Below are 20,121 nucleotides of genomic sequence, written 5' to 3' on the forward strand. Positions count from 1 at the left end.
GAGCTGAGACATGGATGAGATGTGGCTCAGCTCCCTTATGAGTCTCCTGGCTGCAAATCCACAGACCTGCAGTTTGAATTCCTGCAAATCCACAGGCCTGCAGCCTGACTCCTTGCACTTCAGACAAATGAGATAAGCTTCTCCCCACCTGAACCCTGTTACATTCTCTGAGGAGAGCAGGATCATCAGCCTCAAGGAGCAACACCTGCAGTTCCTGAAGGATGATGGCAGTTGAGCTCTTCCCATGACTTTTGCTCCTCTCTGACATGGTGCCAGCTACATTCCTTTGTCACCAGCTTGACGTTGCAGTCCATGTACAATCAGCAGCTCTCAGAAAGTTCTGCCCATCTGTCAGGACAGTTTCTGTTGGGAGACACTGCAGAGCAGCTCCATCCACTCTGCTACACACAGCTGTTCAGACCAAGGCATTGTTATCAAAGGGCCTGGCCCTCCCACCACGAGAGCAGACAGGCAAATGGAGCAGAAACACACCTGGACCATGCAGAAAGCCACAGCGTGCATCTTCACACACAAAGGGACACCAGTGGAGCTGAAGAGACTTCCCCAAGCCACAGAGAGAGGGCCCAATTTTTCAGGCAAAGTCAGAGAAGTCAAATTCTGCTCCAAACCATCAGGGTTTCCAGTTCTTACACAAGGTTCCATCTCCGCAGTAAATTCCACTCCTCACTGCCTCAAACTACCTGCCTTGGATGGGAGAAACACTCAGAAAATGGTTCCCAAGCAGGCAGTGCCTGTTAATCCTTGAGGAACAGACCCCATAAGTGAGGGAGCTAGAAAGCAGGGGTTGGTTTGCTGTTGTCACAGCTTGTTGTTGTTGTTGATGGCTAAAAAGTGCAAGGCAGGCATCTAATTCATAAAACCTATTCTGTAGTGCATGGAATCCACTGTGTGCTGTGCCAGGTACACAAAAAATAGTAATCTGTTGTTTGGAGGCATCAAGAGTACATTATTTTAATTACAGCTTATACTGAGGTGCATTCAGTTTGCTATTTGCTTGACACGGGACATTTTAAGCTGAAGAGCCAACCATGCAAGCACAACAGACTTAGGAAAAGCCCCTCCTGCTACACTTCCAATGGTGTCTGGATCAAATGCCTCTCAATACAGAAATTTTAAGAGTGTGAGCAAAGAACAGCAGAGACACAATTTGCTTAGGCTCAACCCAAGAGTTCCTGCAGTTTGACACATGACATTGGCAGTGACAGTATGGCCAGCTTCCTATGCTCCAGGGTTGGATTTTTTGTGAAAGAGATCTTGATTGTTTCATCCATTCCTTCAGCAGATCTTCATGTCCCATCATTCCTGTGATCCAGAGTTTGACCTGGTGACCCCCGGGGAGTGGGATCCTCTCCCAACCATCTCCTGTCCCCATTCCCTGTGGCTGGACTCCTGTAAGCCACGACCTTTTGTCTCAATGGGCAAGAAGCAGGAAGCCACAGCAGCCAGCAGGCAGCACCCACTGTAAACCACCAGAGTTAAGTAGACTGAAGATTCCAACATCACCTGCAGGAAAAAGGCAGAAAATACAAATCAGTGCCCCTCAGCCTTATCACAGAAGGAAATACTAATGTAGTGGTAGAAATTTTAATTGCAGTATTGGAAAAAGTGTTTAATATGCACTGCTGCATGCTGTCTGCCCTCAGTTATTGTACTCACCTGTCAAACACTGACAAAACAGCCTGGATTACAAGTGCCATGAGCTGCTGCTGCCTTGATGCATTAGACAGGACTTGAGCAAGTCACACATTTCCTATCCAGACCCCTGCAGGGCCACTGCTTCTAACTCAGCCTTCTGAGTCCTGTCCCTGAGGATGCTGGCTCCCCCAACCCCCCTGTCCTGTTCTTTCCACACATCCTGAAGTTCTGTAGCCCCCAGGACCTCAGTCTGGGCTCTCATGAGAAAGGTGGCACTGCAGCACACACAGAAACTCCCTGCCTCCCACGAATCCCATCTCCAGGTGGTGGCTTCCAAGGTGTCCCCATATCCATCCAGCAGCCTGCTGCTTGGTTATTTATCCCCCAACACATCCTGGAGCAAGAGGTAAATTCAGAGATGAGCCTGAATGCTCCTCAAGGAACTGGCACCAACAACCCTTCAACACCTCATGCACAGATCACCCTTGGTTTGGCCTTTACATCAGAAAAGCAGGTTCTCCAGCACCTTCCTGTGCCCTCAGCCTCAGAAGAAGAAGGAGTTTTACCTGTGCAATGAAGGGGGTTATGAGGGCTCCCACTCTGGCCATTCCACTGCACGTCCCCAGGCCCAAAGCCCGCGTGGCTGTTGGATAAACCTGTGAAGAAAGCACCAGCTCAGTAACACTACTGGAAGTTCTCTTCCCTCCAGTCTCCTCAATTAATGGAAATTAATAAGTGGTACAACAGCAAGTTCTGCTAGACAATGACAATGAGGTGATCAACTCATATCTGGGGTAAGGTCCATTGTGAAGAGGTCATAAAAGTGACTTTCCCACCATGTTCTCACTCCCCTTAAATATTCTCATGACAAAAACAACCTCCTTACCTCAGGAGTGTAAACATAAGCAGCCTGAAATCCTCCTGAAATAAAAGCTCTTGCAATGAAGAGCAGCACAGTAAGAACATTTCTGTGAGAATAAAAAGGAGAGCAGTGTTTGGGATTGTTCTGCACAATCTGTTTGTTTAACTTGGAGGCAAGTGCAATAAAAATGCTACATTTGTTAGAACAATTCCTTTTGGTTTTTAATGAACCCTTTGTATTTTTTCTGGACCTTTAATACAACAATGATGCCAAACAACCTGCATTCCCACATTCACATCAGTTTTCTGAGGGGATTCATTCCAAGTGACAGCTGTGGCCTATTGAATTGAGCAGCAAATGCCTGAGTTTATCTAAATAAGAAAAACATATTCCATGCTATGAATGGTGCTAACAAAAGGACTGACACACATGGGAAGGCAAGGAGAGGGCAGCTTTCCTCTTTTTGGGATATGAACCTACGTACCACCTGGAGATCTGCAACTTTGTAAGGTTTCTTACTACAAGGTTTCTGTCCTACCAGGTTTTGTCTAGTGCCTGCAAAGGTTTAAGTTCAGAGAGCTCTCCTCTGGCTGGCAGGTCACTCCTTATTGGTCAGCCCCAAGGGACAGACATGGTTCCAGGAGTGTGGCATGAAGGCCAAATGCAGTCAGAGGAAGAAGAACTTCCAGACTCTCAGAGCTCAGCTGGGAATTTGGTACCATCAAGACTCAAGGGCAGAGCTGCCAATGGAGATTTGGGAAATCTGTATGAAGGACAGATCCTGAACAACACAAAAACATCCTTGGCCTTTAGGGAGCCAGGCCCCCTGTATCTCCAGTGCCAACGTGGAGCCCCCCAGCCATGGTGGGCACAACGTGGGGGTTGTGCCAGTCCGTGTCTGGCTTCTCCTGTACCTGTGTCATGGCACCGAGCACTCCAGTGGGCCCTGGGAGGGAACAATCAGAGCAGAATGGGAGTCAGGGAGCAGGCTTGGCTGGGGAGCACTGCCCTGGTAAGCACTAGTCAGTCTGGGGAAACAGGTAATGAAGGGCAGAGAGCAGGGCAGCAACCAGCTACGAAGGCTCATGGCATCACATCTGATTTAAAAATTTCCCAATGGGTACCTCTTACTCAGACATAAGCTCTTATTTTCCCCTTTGGATTGCTCAAGTTACAAGACTATAGTCTCCTGCTTATCTGAGTTTCCTTCCAAACTCTGAGGAGAAAACCCAACACGATCCTTAACCCCTTCTCCGCTTGAGCACGACCATCTCATGGCTTCTCCAACCACAACTTCCAGCTCTCCAGCCATAACCAAGAGGGATCATGGATGAATCAGATACACCAGTTGCCCACTGTGTTTTTCTTACCTTCCAACACAGAGGAACAGCAGAAGACTGCAAAAGGAGAAGACAAGAAAGGAGAGGGCCATGGTTTTCTTGCGGCCGATCCGATCAATGATCCACAGTGTCACTAACACTCCTGCAGAAGGACAGAAGTGACCTCTTGGGCATTAAGCAAAGGTGGAGGCTGCAGCAGCTTGCTCTTAACATAGGCTGGGTTATTTAGGTTTTAAATGTTATTCTCTCTTTCTTTAAAATACTGGCATCAGGGAGGGGTTGCCCCAACCAGGGGTGCCCCAGGAAAACAGCAGCTCTGTGTCCCAGCTGGTGGGTCTTGCTCCACGTCCCCCTTTTGTTCAACTTCTGACCTTGCTCCCTGCTCATCTCCCTCTGTGAGACTGAAGGGCTCCTTAGAACTTACTATTTTCTTCCCATTGAGTTATTTATATGCTGCCATCAAATTACTTCTCACCTGCTCTCTGGTAAAGGAAAGAGCCCATGGCTATGACACACTCACTCTAGTGCTTGTCTGGTGTCCAACTGTTCATTGAAATCCACTGAAATGGACTGGAAATCATGGCTGGGGCTGACACAGCTGGAGAGAGCAAGTTCTCCATTGATTCGCCCACAATCCTTTTAAAATAGTTCTGGAAAGTCATTTATGGATAAAAGTTCAAGTGATTTCCCCTCTTGATTTAATTGTTACTCTTCCTCTGAATGCCTAAGATGTTGCTTGGATAGAATCCATGGTCAGATGGGCCATTAGAGCTGCACAAAGCAATCACCAGTGATTTTATCTGCATGGGGAGTGAAGGGAGCTACAGCCACTGGGTGCTCTGCATCCACCAAGTGCTCCAAGCAAGGAGCTCCATTTCACCTGTACCAGAGCCCCTTCAATCACCCTGAGCAGTGAAGAACTGGTGCTCCTGACTGCCACTTACCAGGAAATTCTGACAGGGTTGTCCAGAGTAGGTCAGTGTAGTCTTCCTCTGTCAGATACTCACAGGCCAGGCTGCACTTTGCTTTAACTTCTTTCCTTCTGCTGGATACTGTGGGAGGAAGAAGAAAAAACCCTAACATGTCATGAATTTGAAGTAATCTCTGCTTACCTTCCTGCACTCCTGCCATACCCTTATCACTCTTACTGCTGGAGCTGATGGCAGGGATGTACTGAAAAGCCTCTGCTGCACAGCAGGGATGTTCCACCTGGAAGATGCAGCTGGAACTGAACTGTTTATAAACTTATTTGTGGCAGGATGTCCTACCTCTGCAACCACCCCTATCAGAATAAAACCTTACACTTCCTTGTCAGCTACAAAAGCTTAGTTATTTTTCAGTCCAGGGCTCATGACAGTGACCAGAATTAACATCAACAATTCAGTTTCTCTTGACATAAATTGGGATATGAACATCTCATCTGTACTTTGAGAAGACTGAAGAATGCCACGTCTTTGTAACAACCAGCATTTTCAAGGGGTGTGAGCTCCTTTGTGGAGGATAACCAGAGTCAGGCCTCTCCAACAGCTACTCCCTGCATACAAACCTGGGATCTTTGCCTTCTCCTAATACTACCCATACTTTTAAATCTAATTTTCCAACTATCAGACAGTTTTCATTAACTACAAGTGTTCTGCCTACAATCATTCCTCCCCTGGGGAATAAAGCTTTTCAAGATTCTTCTTAATGTGATCAAAGCACTTTTTTTTTTTTCTTTTTTACACAAAGAATTCTGCAATAAGAAGGTGATGGTTTCCCATCATTATCTTTTTTCTCAGCAGGTCTTCACATCTTGAGAACCCAGGAGCTCCACAGCAGCAGCAGTTATCTCCTTCTCAGAACTAATCAGGCCTGTCAAATCTGGAAATTTACATTTATTCAATCATTTTCAATTTATTTTTTTTTCCTCAAAAGGAACAGATGCTTTTTCTAACAGGTCTCCCTTGAACCTTGTCTTGCTGCTTTACATTTTGGGCTCAGAGACACTACAGGACTTCTCTGCATTTTGCAGGAAACAAGGAACAGTCTGTCCAAATGTTTAAAAGCAACAACCCCTTAAGTGGATCCCTTAACATTCAGGCTGGCAGCTGCAGTCCTTTCCACACTAAGAGCAGAAGGTGATCTAATAAAAGATATTCCACCACTTAATGAGACGTATTTAAAGAAGAGATGGACTAGTACTCACTGCTGCAGACATCTCCTGCTTGGAAGAACTCTGTAGTTAATAAAACTAACCCATAGTATGAAAAAGCATTGGAAAACCTGCAAGGAAGAAAATCAGAGAGGAAATCTCAGCTGGTCAAACCTACAATAAACAACATGAATCAAAACTGAACCCACTGCCTGAGGACTTCCACTGAGTGGTACCTCAGAGCTGTTTCCTAGCAGCATTTAGAAATAAAAGGGCAATTTGATTGAGAATGCTAGGGATTGGGTGGTTAAATAAATTACAAATCAATATAGATTGGGTTGGTTTGTTGTTTGTTTGTTTTTGAGGGGGAAGTTGCTGCATTTTAGTGACACCTTAAAATACCTCCATTAAAAACCATTTAGAATTGTGCTGGCACTGAGCCATTTGTATTTCCTCTTACCATATAAACCAGAGTAACAACGTGGTCCACCTAAAATGGGGTGTAAAAAGGTCCCTCATTTTTCCTCTGTCTTCCTGTTGAAAACAAGCAGAAGTCAGATGGTGAGGGCAGACACTGCTCCTGGGCTGGAGGACAATACAATACACAGAACTGTATCTCAGGATGAGTGCTTGGCTTCAGCTGAGGGCTCTTCAGGTTGTAGGAGCCACCCTGGAGCTGGGATCCAAGTAAAGAATTCCTCTGCCACAGGGAATTCTCTAGGATCACAAGGGTGTGAAAAGCAGTTCGTGCCCAGGGCACACTGCTCCTCCACAAGGGAGGTGAGGAACTGTCAGAACAAGGAGGGGATGGGAAGAGGGGCAGACCTTTGCCCACCCATGGGTGGCATATGGTCCGTGTGGCCCACAGCCAGCTCCTGGCTGTCAGAGCAGCCCCTCGGGGCTTCTGATCCGGGGTGAGGTACTGAGCTCTGAGCTGCCCTCCTGCAGGCAGACCCCGTTAGACGGCGAGGTTCTTAGAGAGAGGAGGGCTCAGCCCATGAGCTTGTGGTTAAGGAAAAATACTTTCCCACCCCACCCTGAAAGCAAAACCATCCAAACTTGGGAGAGCATTCCTGCACAACCCATCCAAACTACTGTGACTGAACCAGGCAGCTCTGAAAGGCACAGAAGCCCAAATCCTCCCTGCTCCAGGCCTTGGAGGATCAAGCCTCCATCTCTGACCAGTAGGACACTGTCATTCCCAACAGGCCCCTGCCCAGCTTTACAGTTTTGCTCTTGTTCAGATCTGCAGGCCTCCCTCTGCTGTCCTTCCCTGCTGGCCAACTTTCTAACTTGCTTTACTTATAGAAGTCTGTTCTTTGTCCTGTAAATGCTGTTTCATATGTTGACAGGGGTGCTGAAAAGTTGGCCCTGTAGAGCTGAAATGAAAATAAATCCACTGAATTGACCCAGTCACATGCAGCTCAGAGGCACCTCCCTGGCTTGCTCCCTGCATCAGGACTGAACAGGACTCTGCAGCTTTCCCACTCCAGAAAATCTGGATTAGATTAAAAATGTGGTACAGCTAAAGAGTCCATTCCCACCTTGTCTCATGAGTTGAGACCTGGGGATTCTGATCTGAGATCTTTGGTAGCCACAAGATTTGATTGTCTTTAGTAACAGGGTCTCAGAGTGAGGTTTCATAACACTAATGCCCACTTTAAAGGTCCTTTTCACCTTCGGGATTTCCATGTAAATAAAATGGAGAAACTAACTCTTCCTCACTGTGAAAGAGGCAGATAGAATCTCTCATTTTTTATTCCTGGTTGAGACATTAAAATGAAACTTCACATTGATTATTTGCTTATAAAAATACATGTGAATGTAGCCCAGTTACACTGTATCCCACGTTCTTAATGTGCCTGTTACCTGTACTTACCTGTCTGGAAATAATTAGTTTTCCCAAAGGCATAGGAGCTCCATTTTCTGTTGCTATCCTCTTCAAAGTGGCAATTGCTTTTTCTTGATTTCCAGATAATACATCATACCTGGCACTTTCTGGCAGCCACTAAGAGAGCAAAGCAGATCACACACACACAGTGATGTCAAAAATAATAAGCAAACTGCAATAAGCAAACTGGGGATCTTCTTTGTGGCCTCCAAGGGGGAAATCTCAGGGACTCCAGCAGATTCCTCCCATGAGAAAGGATTGCAGAACTACTCTTGAACGGTTCAGAGAACCATCTTCCAGCCAAATTAGGGTTTAGGAACCTGTAAAACCCCACTTCCACCATAAGGACAGACCTCCAGTCTAAAATCTCCCCCTTGGTTTTATTCTTGAGAAATGTCAGGCATTTTTGCAGGTTCTTTCCACTATACCTTCCCAGTAGGGAAGGCAGAGCAGCCAGGGCAGGTAACAAGATGCTTCAGGCATTTCAAACTTTGCATTTTATGCTCCCCTTAAGAACAAGCATGTTAGCACCTGTGTGACTGGGGGTAGCTCTGAAAAACAAGGTGACCAAGGAATAGAAAGAGCTGCTAAACAGCCTGGAAGGACATACTTCTTTGAGAAGCCTGAGTGACTGGCAAATATAACACCTAACAGTGCACAGAAGCTCAGGTTCAACTCCCAGACATCTTAGTTTAGAATCTGACCTGCACTATGCAGATTTTACCCCTGATTTGGGCAGATTTTTTAAGTGGCAAGTAATTATAAAAGTTACAATTTTGACAACATAATTTAATAATTTAAAGAGAAATGAGAGAAATAGCAACAGCTTTTAATAAAATGTTGATTCCATTGAACTTAGTTGAAACAAGGTCATTAAATTGGAGAGGTTTCCAGGCCTGATTTGGTTTCACAAAATTCCAGCCCACCATTGTCCTCCAGCAATTTCAGTCACACAAACACAGCTCTCCCTGGAATGTTTTTACTAGCACCCTGGTGAAACAACAGCATTTTTGTCACGGTTTCAGATGTTTCAAAGGAGCCACCAACAGAGAGCACAAAGCTGCCACGATTTCCTCCAGTCAGGTTACAGAATAAGGTAGAGAAGTGGGAGGTTGATAGAACATAGGTTTGTCTTTCAAAGGATACCTACAAAGCACAGGACAGCGAAGAGCAGAAGTGGGAGGGCAGAAAGAATGAGGAGCCACCGCCAGCCAAGGGTGGGCATCACCACCACTGCCAGAAGGACTTCAAACACAGTCCCAATGGCCCAGAAAACCTGCCAAATGGAAAAGAAACAGTCACAAGGGAGAATGAGAGTGCTCCTCAGGCCTCCTCTGTACCATTCCAAGGCGTGCTCTCCAGGGACAGCAGGAGACAGGAATGCCAGAGACATTGCAGCTGCACACCATGCATGGAAACTGAGTCCAGGCATTTTGAGGGGGTTTGTTTAAATGTTGCAGAAGCCAAAATGTTCATTTCTGAAACCCTAGCACTGGCTTTCTCTAGAAACTCCTCATTAACTGCAGGTAACTTCTCCTAAGGAACAGACTCATCACATGGTGTTCTTAAGCAAAATGACTATTAATGGGCCTGTCTCATTAACTGTCCCTGCTACCACCATGAGATTTATAGTCTTTGACTTCTTTACCAGAACCAAGCTACCAAAGCCAGAGTTTGTCCTGTAGATGGAAGAAGGAACTGATCCCTTCTTAGCAAATAACAGAGCTGGCATCCTCTTGCATATCCTGCCCATGCAGGATCATTCTCCTTTAGATTATTAATCCACTTAGCTCATTATGAAATCTCAGAATATGTTTCTAACACAGGGTTGCTCAGAGGCAGCCAAACTGTGGCAGAACAGAAGTGGCACAGGATGAAATAATTCATCTACTGAACTCTATTTATGAAAGAGTAATCAACTGAATGCAGGACTAACCAGCAGGTATCTTAGAAGACTGGTTTTGCTCTGAGAAGCTGTTTGCTTAGTGAGGTTTTCCACAAGGATGATCATAGAATCATAGCATGGTTTGGGTTGCAAGGGACCTTAAAGATCACCTAGATCCAAACCCCTGCATGGGCAGAGACACCTCCAACTAGACCAGGTTGACTGATGCAGACAAATAGTAGCACTGTTCTCTGACCCTTCAACCAGCCATTGAAGGGTGTGAATTTCACCTTGAAGTATTTATGGGGCAAAGTTCCACTCTCTGTGACTTTGATACATTGGATTGAATATGGGAAGCTGAATTTAGCCCTGCACTTACTGAACAGGCAGTTCTCCACTATCATTACTGAGCTGAAGATTAATTTCACCATGAACTGAGGTGCCACCCAAATGTCCCCCCCTGTGCTCACAGTAGGAATGTAGGCAGCCCTGGGCACAAGTTCATTTCCAAAGGCAGAGTCAATCAACAAGAAGAGGGGGTGTCAGATGAATGTTTCCTGCTGCTTTCTGACCTGAGCTCCAGGCTAACCTGGACAATCCAGATTTGACAGCTATGGGTGAGACTTCTAGTCAGTAGGACTGAGTGGATGTAGCCAACAGCAGAATTTGTGCCCCTGGGGACCAGCAGGCACAGCTTCACTGCTCACCTCGATTAATAAAATGCATTTTGCTCTGGCTTTCATTGGAAGGAATTCAGCATATAAGGTTACCCTGTAGAGTGAACATTGAGAGAAATGTCATGTTAGCACATTGAGGAAAATGCCTAGTTAGCACAAGAGAGAGGTTCAAGCATCTTATTAGAACTACCAAACCCTTAATGGAAAAGCAAAACCCTTCCCAGCCCTCAGAGCCAGCAAGACTGTGGACACTGGTTCAGAATCTCTTTTCTGCATCAGAACAAACCCCCTTTAGTTCATCACTGCAGTGAAGGGCAGAATTTGCTCTCTTGGCATGATCTGGTAACCCTGAAGTTGTGAGGTAAAAGCAGCAGTTCCTGATGCCCATATTTTCAGAACCCTGCTCTGGGACAGGCATTATTTTCAGTGTGGTCCATCAGCATTCAACACAGACTCTTGCTGGGTAAAGTATTTCTTCAGGGCTTTACAGCTGGCTCAGAGAAGCTCACATCAGTCTCCTCTGCCAGCTTTCCATTCTCCAGGAGGTGATTACTTTCAAGGGCTGATCCTGTTACTGCTATGAAATCATTTGCATTCTTTTATTGTGGGAATTCAAAAAGAAATCATCTCACTCTGCAGAGTCTTTGTTTCATGACTGTGCCAAGGAGTAATGGTGCAGCTTCTCTGTGAGTATTTCCTGAGGTTAAAAGCAAGAGCCAGCAGCCAGTCAAGGCTCCCTTGTCTTCTTCAAACCATCTGGTAAGACTTGTCGTTCTTTGCTCCTACTCTGTTTGCATTCCATTGACTCATCCTGTTTCTCCTTCTAAACTCCCTAGGCTTCCTTTGATGTTTGTGACAAAACTCCTACTAACCTGACAAACAGTGGAGTGATCTCTGAGTAGCTTCCCAGGACTCAGTTCACCAAAGTACAAAGTTGCAGACAACATGATATTAAATCAGTGGTTAAGAGGAGAAGGAGGTAAAATCACTTAATGCAGTGATGTGGAGAGGTGCCCTGTACAGAACTGTTTTCTTAAGAGAACCCTGCATATCTTTGCAAGCCAGGATGTTGTTGGCACTGGGAATGAATAGTCATACCCTGAGTGAGATAATATCTCACAGAAAATTCCCAGAGGGCACAGCTCCTCAGGTGCAGCTCCTGCATACGTACAGACAGAGGAATATCTGCCACAGGTAATTTGGTATTGCTGGGTGTTTGCTTTTTAATTGCACCTTTCACAAACCCCTCCCTCTCCTGCCTGTGATAGAATGTACCTTTATAAAGTTACCCCTGTCATTCCATTGCAGTTCAGCATTCACATCCAAAGCCACACAGGCTACCCAAGGGTACTAGGCAGGAATGACTTTCCCTGCTTCATAACTACCTACTCCTCTGTCAAAGGAATCCAAGATGATAATTAGAATGAGAAACAGACTCAGCAGCAGTGGAATCCACTCTGAGTTCTGGAACTGGCTCTTCTTTGTCTCTCATTAAGCCAGGCAGTCCTTGTGTGTTCCTGCCCCTGTCAAGCAGCCCTGGCTGTGCTGTAGCTGTTCCACAGGGGCCCTGAGGAACACCATCAGTATGTCTTTGCTCTACAAGGCACTGTTAACTCTTGGGCTTTGTCTTTCTTGCCCTCCTGCCTCACTCCAGTTGTGCTCAGCTGGGACTGCAGGGCAGAAACTGCCTCACCATTGGGCAACACCCAGCAGGCCAAGGACCTTTCTATTCAACACACACCTTAGGCTTTTGTGCAGCTTCTCAAGGTGGGCAGGAGAGCAGTGAAAGAAAATTAATGACAGTGTGATGTTCCATCTCAGCTCTGAATCTTTTATCTGGGAATAGCAACAGAAAAGACAGGATATTGACTTGCTTTGTGAAGAAGTCTCTGAGCCATTAATCAAAGTTAGACTCGGACTACTCCAAAATAGCACCTCCATGGGGCAAACCATCAATTATTAATAAGGATAAAGACTACAGAGAACAAATGGCCATACTCTTCCCTTTACATTTATAATTAAAAGCCTAGAGCAGAGTTATTTATTCCAGGTGGAAAATGTAGAGACCCTCCTCTTCAGTGAATGGAATGACAGAGCAATGGAGAAATGTCCTGATGCTGCCTTCTCATTAGGAACGTGCCTGAGCCATCAAGGTATCTTCAGTGCTCCAGGTTTGGGCTGTTTGGTTTGGGAATTCCAACTCAGGTTCAGATGTGGCAGTTCAGGCTCTGACTGAACAATAACCTGCATTTCTACAGTCAGGAGTTGGGGCTCAGCTCTACTCTAAATGCCAAAGTTTAGGTCGTGGTCTATCTTGTCCCAGGACCATCCCTTATGGACTCCACCAACCCAAGCTGGGAATGCAGAGTTGAGGCACAGCTACAGAATGTCTGTTGTGTCCTACCCACTTCTGGCTGGGTTAAACTCGCCTCAGTGATGTGGTAGGTATGGTCAAAGCCTTCTCAGAGTTTAATAAATTAGTTCCAAATACTTAGAAAAAATGGGTTTGGGACAAGAGAACAGACAGGTCTTCAATTTGACAGAAGCATTTTTTTTTAAATAGAGAGAAGAGAAGGTTTGGACTTGTATTTACTTACGACTGAGGCACTCCTCCAATCCCAAAGCCCACCAGGCCCCTCAGCACCAAGATCCAGCTGTAGACTGGGGCAAAACCACTGAGGATCCCATAGTAGAGTGTCCATAACACACTGATCTTTAGGCCCTGTGTTTAACAAACAAGTGTGAGGCAAAGGACATCTCTGCTGCAACGCAAATGGACAAAATGTAAAGCAGAGCCTCAATATCCTTATATTCCATAGGAGGTGAATTCTGGCTCTGCTTCATTCTGCTTCATACACGTGGACTCTGACATTTGTGAACATCATGCACTGAAACATACACACTATGGAAATATTAGAATATATTCCAGCAGAAGCTGCAGACTTACTGTTTTTCTCCCATACTGGTCTGAAATGTTTCCCCAGAGGGTGGAGCTGGACATCATTCCCACAAACACCACCTGTGAAACACCAGAAAAAGAGCTTTCCCTTAACAAGAAGTGAACATTTCCCTATGACAACAAAGAGAACACAAATTCACAGTGAAACTAGAAAAACTTCTGGCTCTAACTTTGGGATATAAAGCATAATGTCTGCATAACAAGGAGTGGGAAACCCTTACAGAACACAGGAGCTGTCAGTTATTTTTCCTACCGAGGTGAGCAATGCAACCTGCCAGCTTGGTAATCGCCACTCACAATGAAGCTGAGGAGCTAGGATACTTAAAATCATCATTTCCATAGCATCTGCCATCTAGAAAGGTAGAAAAGAAACAACAGTAAATAACTGCCTGAAAATCAGACTGACACAAGAGTCAATAAAACACCTCCTTGAAATTAATCTTGGTTTTGCTGGTGCCCTTCCCACTCTGTAGGGCAACAAACCAGTTCTGTTTCAAGGCCCAGGGATGTACAGAGTGTAGAGAAAAACCAGCAGTTGCCCTGTTAAACTGATTTCTGATTGTCACAATGTTTAGTAACGCAGGCAGAGAGGATTCAAAGAGCCAGAACAAAAGTTATGGGTGGGTGATTTCGAGGAGGCTCATCTGGTCAGTCACCCAGGCTCATTCGTTTCCATATCCCATGTTACAGGGATGAGCTTTCAGCTCCTTCACACAAAGATCCAGTCAGAACTGTTCATTACCTTGTAACTTGCTCCCTTTCTCCCTCATACACTTCTGGATTTGTATCAAATATATTGGGAGATCACCTGTAGGCCAAACTTCACTGCTGATTTAAGATCTAAACCGTGGCAGACTGTAGATAATAGCTGCTAAACACAGGCTCCAGATACCATTACTTTAAAATATCCCACAGTTGATGGAACATACAGAGAACCAGCAGAAAAGCGAAAACAAAGCCTGTCTTTCTGCTCTTGATATCAAGGTTAAAACTAGAAGTTAGAACTGGGTTGCTCTGGGTTGCTGTTCACCTGAGATGGTGATTACAGTGATGCCAACCAATACAGAAAACAGGGAGTGCAGCTCATGGGCTGAATGTGGCAAAATCACTGTATGAAAACTGAAATCTGCTTCTGTGGGAACAGCCCAGTGCCCTTCCCATTTGAAACAAGCCTTTGAAGTAGAGAATCAAAATGAGTTTTCAAACCCTGATTTATAAAAACTTCAGATTATTCTTGCCTCCACACAACAAGTTTGTGTTCAACTGTCATTTCAGAATTTCAAGTAAAATTCCTTCTTTATTGCACAGTTATCTGTCTGGAGACTTTTTGTTGACAGGGAATGGCTACATTATTTGAAATCATTGAGACTCTGTAAATTGACCTCGATAACAATTACTTGCCCATGCTAATCCAGTAATAACTGAGAGCTTCCACTGGAACTTGCCAAATCCAATGGCTTCCACCGCATCTTCCACCAGGAAAGTATCTGGAAAGAGAACAGTTCTAGAGCAGAAGTGTATCCCTTCCCTTCCAAGAGCCATCCTTCCAGTCAGCATTTTCTTGACTGCAGTTACTGATTAACTGGGTAATCTACTGAGATCTAAAATTTATTACAGAGACCTACTTAACTTTTATACAGTTTCTACTCAGCAAAGTCTCTGTGCTCTTCAGGAATAATAATTCTAAATATTCCTAGAATATTTTATTCACAGAGAAGTAAATCAACACAGCCCAATGACTCCAGCATGTGTTCAGCCTCCTCCTCCTGGGAGTGACCCCCTCAGCCACTGAATTGCAGCTGCCTCTGGTGGGAAGGGCATGAGCTGCTCAACAGCACACAGCAGTAGTGTGCAACAGATGGAAAGGGCAGAAGAGTATTTTATTGCCTGGAGAGCCAAACTGTAATTATTTGAATCAAGAACTTGTCCGAGTCACCTACATCTTAAAACACGCTTCTGTTAAAAATTATGACTTCTCTTGTTTCTTGTGTGGATACACAGCTCTTAGAAAGGGCCTATATTACTGGTAATAAGAAACCAAACACGTAAAGCAGCCCTCAGAGAACAAGGTTGCTAAATCGTGATTTTCAGGTGTAACATAATTTCCCTGTGTTGTTGTTTCCTTCTTTTATCTGAGGATCTTTAACTCCTCCAACATACTCAGCCCGCTTGCAACATGACTGAGATGAAGAGGCCACCCTGTTCTCCTTACAAGAAAAGAAACCTACTCACCATCAGTTGGGTTGGCAAATTCTTTAGGCACTGCAGCTCCATCCTCTAGCTCAACAGGCTCTAGCTCTGTCCGAACACCCTCAATCTGGATTTCATGCTCTCCTGAAATGACATCCTCATCTGACCTTGAACTTTCCCCCGTGCGGCGAAACTTGACCACCCTAAGGACACAGGAACAAGGATTAATGCTCTGGAGGGTCTTTCCCAGGTCAAAGCTCTGATAGTTCAATGAACTGACTGATGTTTTTTCCATTATGGTGATGACTCTGTGACTATAAATAGGATTTTTTCATCTCTTGTCTTAAATCAAAATCCTTAATATTATGTTATTAATTAAATACCTGGATTTTAAGAATCCTTTCTTTCCAACCCTTGGTTTATCTGTGCTTTTTTTGCATCTCTTAGTTAAGGAGGTGGGACAGAATAGGACAGTGAATCAGAGGATCCTTCTTCTTTCATTTAGTCCAAGTCAGGACTAGGAGTGTACCTGCCTGCCAGGTGCAGCCCTGGCACACGAGGTGGTGGTTGTCACGTGAGCATCTTGCTCACAACTCTGCACTTGATATAATTTCCAACACTAGCTGAGAGATAATGGTCCAATCTCTGCAGCAAGGCCACTGAGAGAATAACAGATGAAACCACAACTCTGCTAAACTGACACAACTTCCACGTTGTGGTTGGAGTGGTGTTGTGCTACAGGTCATGCACAGAGGAGATCCATTTTCCACTTCCAGCTTCCTGTGACCAAACGAAGACTTGGAAACAGCCCTGCCACATTTTAGATGAGATTCCTCACTTTACCTGCACCACCAGGGAATTCTTTTCATCTTGGCAACTGACAGTTCCTTGGATTTCAGTTAAATAGCATTTTTTGGAAATTGATTCCATTAGTTGTGCTACTGCCTCTTCTGACTTCCAATGCCTGAACACCTTCGTTCTACACTAAAGATTACCAGAGTCTCTTGAACTTCAGTTTAATCCTTTGGTTTAAGGGTTAGCAAAACTAAACTAGCAGTGTCCTTGCCCAGTGCAGCAGCAGCCTGACATGTGCATGGCGTTTCCAAAGGTGATTTGAAAGACTTCTCATATTTGGCAAGACCTCAACTCTTCCTTCCTCTTACAAGTGACATAATAAAGGCTTGCCATAAGGGCAAAGTGATGGGCAACCTTCACAGCTCCTGGAAGTGGATTTTGGTCCAGTGGTGGACAAGAGGACAGAGAAATGAACATCTGAGTCAAGCTCTGCAGGCTGTTGAGATGTTTAGGGCTGATTTTTTCAGGCAAACAGATTATTCCAGGATCTGTATGGGGCAAGTATTCCTTGTGCTACTTTAGTAATGCTCTTATCTGCAGCAGGAACCTGGAAGCTTTTCTCTGGCCTTTATGTCTTGGCAGAAAAACAATAGTCACCAATTTTGTTTGCTAAGGTGAAATTTGAAGATCTTAACATAAGAACACAGAACAAAAGCCCAGGCTTCGTAGAAATGAGCAAGAAAACTACCCTGACTGCTGTGAAACTTGAGTTTATCTCAGCCTTGATTTGGGGCATGCAGTTATAAGAAAAGACAAACAAAACAATTAAACCTGTCTGAATTCAGGTTCATCTTTAGTCCCAGTGAGAAACTCAATTTTAAATTTCCTTCCTTTGATTGCTTTTTTAACCTCATTGCCACTGCCTTGGTTTTAATTTTCTTTTGCTGACCCTGTAGGGCAAACACAAGTAATTATTACTCGTGTTAAAATTGTCACTGAAGATATAATCCTCATATAACCTACAAAATACAAGCTCTTTGCAAAAAGACACTGAAATTTGTATGGCCAGGTGATGACCTTTTTTATTACAAAGGGCAATTAATATCAAAACACCATTCATATCTTAACTGTAAAAGCTTTACAAGCACTTGGTTTAACTACACAGGAAGGAAACTTCTATATTTGCATCTTTTTTAAAGGAAGATTATTAGGATAAATTCAGCAGCCTCAATGCAGAGGGCAAAGTTCACTGAAATATATGGACACTTTTCCCCCAGATTTCAAGAAGTCTAAAGTGCCATTATCCATGGGATTGTGATTGAAAATCCTTCATACGACCTATGCTGGTTCAGTGTCCTACTAAGCCACGGGCAAAACAAACATGCTAATAAAAACCTCTGGATTTGAGAGTATGTGATCACAAACCCCCTTTATAACTGCTTCTTATTCTGTAATATTGGTTGGAGAAGACTTTCAGAACTGACCATTTTGGAGATGATGGTTCCAGATGCTGATTGAAAGGCAGTGACTGATCTGAGAATTGTAAATACCTTAATGGCAATCTGAGCAGAGAGCTATCTGGCCACACTCCTCATCACAGCATATAAAAAATGTGCTTATCACTTAGGAGCCTATGAAACAAATGAAGAAAAAACCAGACTGTTCCATAATTGCAAAATTCTTGGGAGCTGAGGCATCTGAGAGAGCTGCATTTGTTTCCAAGATCTCACAGCACTGAGCAAGTTTTATTACACCTATATTGAAAGATACTTTGGAACATTTTTCTGTGCTCTGTTTTCTTTTAAAAAAGAATTGAAAAATTAGGAAAAATGGCCTAATGAAATAATGTCTTACCCTTCCTACCCACAAGCTGAACACATCTGAACTAGGTTTTAAAATAACTGGAGCTTGTGCCCAACTTATTAGAAATGTTGTGGGACAGATTGGTCTGTCATTGACATGAGCTCATTAATATTGAAAATAAACTTCAAGCATTTATTTCCTGCCTTGCAGAGTCCATGATTTATATACAGAAACATGTTTCAAAGCACCTGATAATAGAGCTTTAGGAGGAAAGCACTGGTTTTTAGAGACAACATTTTGCATTCAGGAAAAGGAAAGGAAGTAGTGGTGCTAAAAGGCAGCAATGCTTTTATCACCTCCTTGCAGAGACCCAGCAACCACATCCCAACAGCAAGGATGCCCTCACAAGTAACAGCCTTTTCCCCGTGCAGCAAGGTTTGCTTCTCCAGGATGCAGAGTTAGGAGATGCCAGTGGCACTCCCTGCCAGCACAGCCTTGCAGGGAAGGTTCTGATCTGCAATCGGTTCGTGGCAGGAAGGAGGCAGCCGAGGCAGCAGCTTTCCCTGCCACAACCTTCCTGACAGATGCAACCCACCTTGCAAAGGCAACAGTAAATGTTTCCTCTCAAAAAAACCCAAACCCAAAAGAATAATAATAAAAAAAATCTTTGGGCACTTCCACGGCTTAATTCCACCCCTCTTTATTTCTGCCACCGTCCAGTTCATGAAAAAAATAAATTAATTAAGAATGGAGTGAATTTACATAACAAATGGATCCCTGGGTGCTCCAGGATGCTGAACCCAGGCAGCTATGCAAGTAAAACGGCCTGCTTCCCGGGGCCTAAGGCACTTCCTAGAAATGATTCCCTTTAAAAATCCCTAGGATTCAGAATATGCCGATGGAGAAGGAATCCTGCGCATCCCGGCTCCCCTGGCAGGGCTACTCACGGCAGCTGTCTCAGCTGGAATAAATCATCCTCCATTGCCGGGCTGCGTCTGCAGGAGCTGCTCTCATCGCTCTCGCATGGCGGGGAAGGCTGGAGCTGCGGGGAGGGCTGGAAAGAGCTGCGGGGAGGGCTGGAAAGAGCTGCGGGGAGGGCTGGAAAGAGCTGCGGGGAGGCTGATGCTGCGGGCTGGACAGTTCCGGCGGCGAGAACGGCTCGGCTGAGCTCGGCTCGGCTCGGCTCGGCTGAGCCCCCGCGGGTGTCCCCGGGCACGGTGCAGCCTCGGGGAGTGTCACGGGCTGGGAGGAAGCGGGGCGGATGGAGGTACCGCAAGGGAAGGCGGGCTGGGCTGGAGGGCAGCCAGGGTCCCCGGGGAGCACGGCCCCTCGGGGCGGCAGAACCGCCCGGCTTTGCGGAGGGGCTTGACAGCAGATGGACTCTTGCGTGCCCAGGAAGCCAAGGACAGCCCCTGTGGGGGAGCTCCGGGCAGGGCGGCCCAGCCTGTGCTCCTGGGGTGCAGGGTGAGATCAGTTTGTACAAATCTCAGGCGCTTACCTGGAGGAACAGTCCCCCTGGCACCTCCATCCCTGTTGGCCTCCTCCTCCTGTTGGAAGAGACAGCTCGTCCGGGCACACAGAAGAATCCTGTGCACAGAAAGGCCTGTGGGACAAAACACGGAGGAAATCATGACCAGGAGGCATGCAATGTCATTAGAACATAAAATACACGTGACAGAGCAGAGAAATGGCCTGAAATCAACACAACAACATCCCGTGAGGACAGGTCTCACCTGCTACAGTGAGGAAGAAGAATTCAGTTGTACAAGTTCAGTTCAGGGAGCAATGGGTGATGCAGGAGGCTTGGGCTTGGACAAACCAAACGTGCTTCATTATGGTTTGTGACACGAAGTAGTGGAAATGTCAGCAGGTTTTAGTATGTATGAGAGGACTTGCAGTTGATCTAGAGAGGGTTTCAGCTGCCTTACAAAG

At 45.3% G+C, this 20,121-nt stretch overlaps 2 protein-coding genes across 2 annotated transcripts in view; both read right to left on the reverse strand.

Moving 5' to 3' along the window:
• Positions 1-20,121, reverse strand: part of CORO1C (coronin 1C) — a 197,000-nt gene that overhangs the window by 112,682 nt on the left and 64,197 nt on the right. The window lies entirely within an intron of this gene.
• On the reverse strand, positions 952-19,369 carry SVOP (SV2 related protein). The gene is made up of 16 exons (XM_051633885.1): positions 19,137-19,369; positions 15,634-15,794; positions 14,803-14,888; positions 13,655-13,753; positions 13,390-13,461; positions 13,040-13,164; positions 10,473-10,536; positions 9,031-9,156; positions 7,869-7,997; positions 6,450-6,523; positions 6,044-6,120; positions 4,803-4,910; positions 3,889-4,000; positions 2,543-2,624; positions 2,223-2,312; positions 952-1,524 (listed from the first exon to the last, which is right to left on the reverse strand). Exons 1-16 carry the CDS (start codon positions 19,169-19,171, stop codon positions 1,318-1,320), a joined length of 1,647 nt encoding a protein of 548 aa, XP_051489845.1. The 5' UTR covers positions 19,172-19,369; the 3' UTR covers positions 952-1,317.

This window comes from Apus apus, chromosome 16 (assembly GCF_020740795.1).
Source record: "Apus apus isolate bApuApu2 chromosome 16, bApuApu2.pri.cur, whole genome shotgun sequence".
Classification (NCBI taxonomy): Eukaryota; Metazoa; Chordata; class Aves; order Apodiformes; family Apodidae; genus Apus; species Apus apus.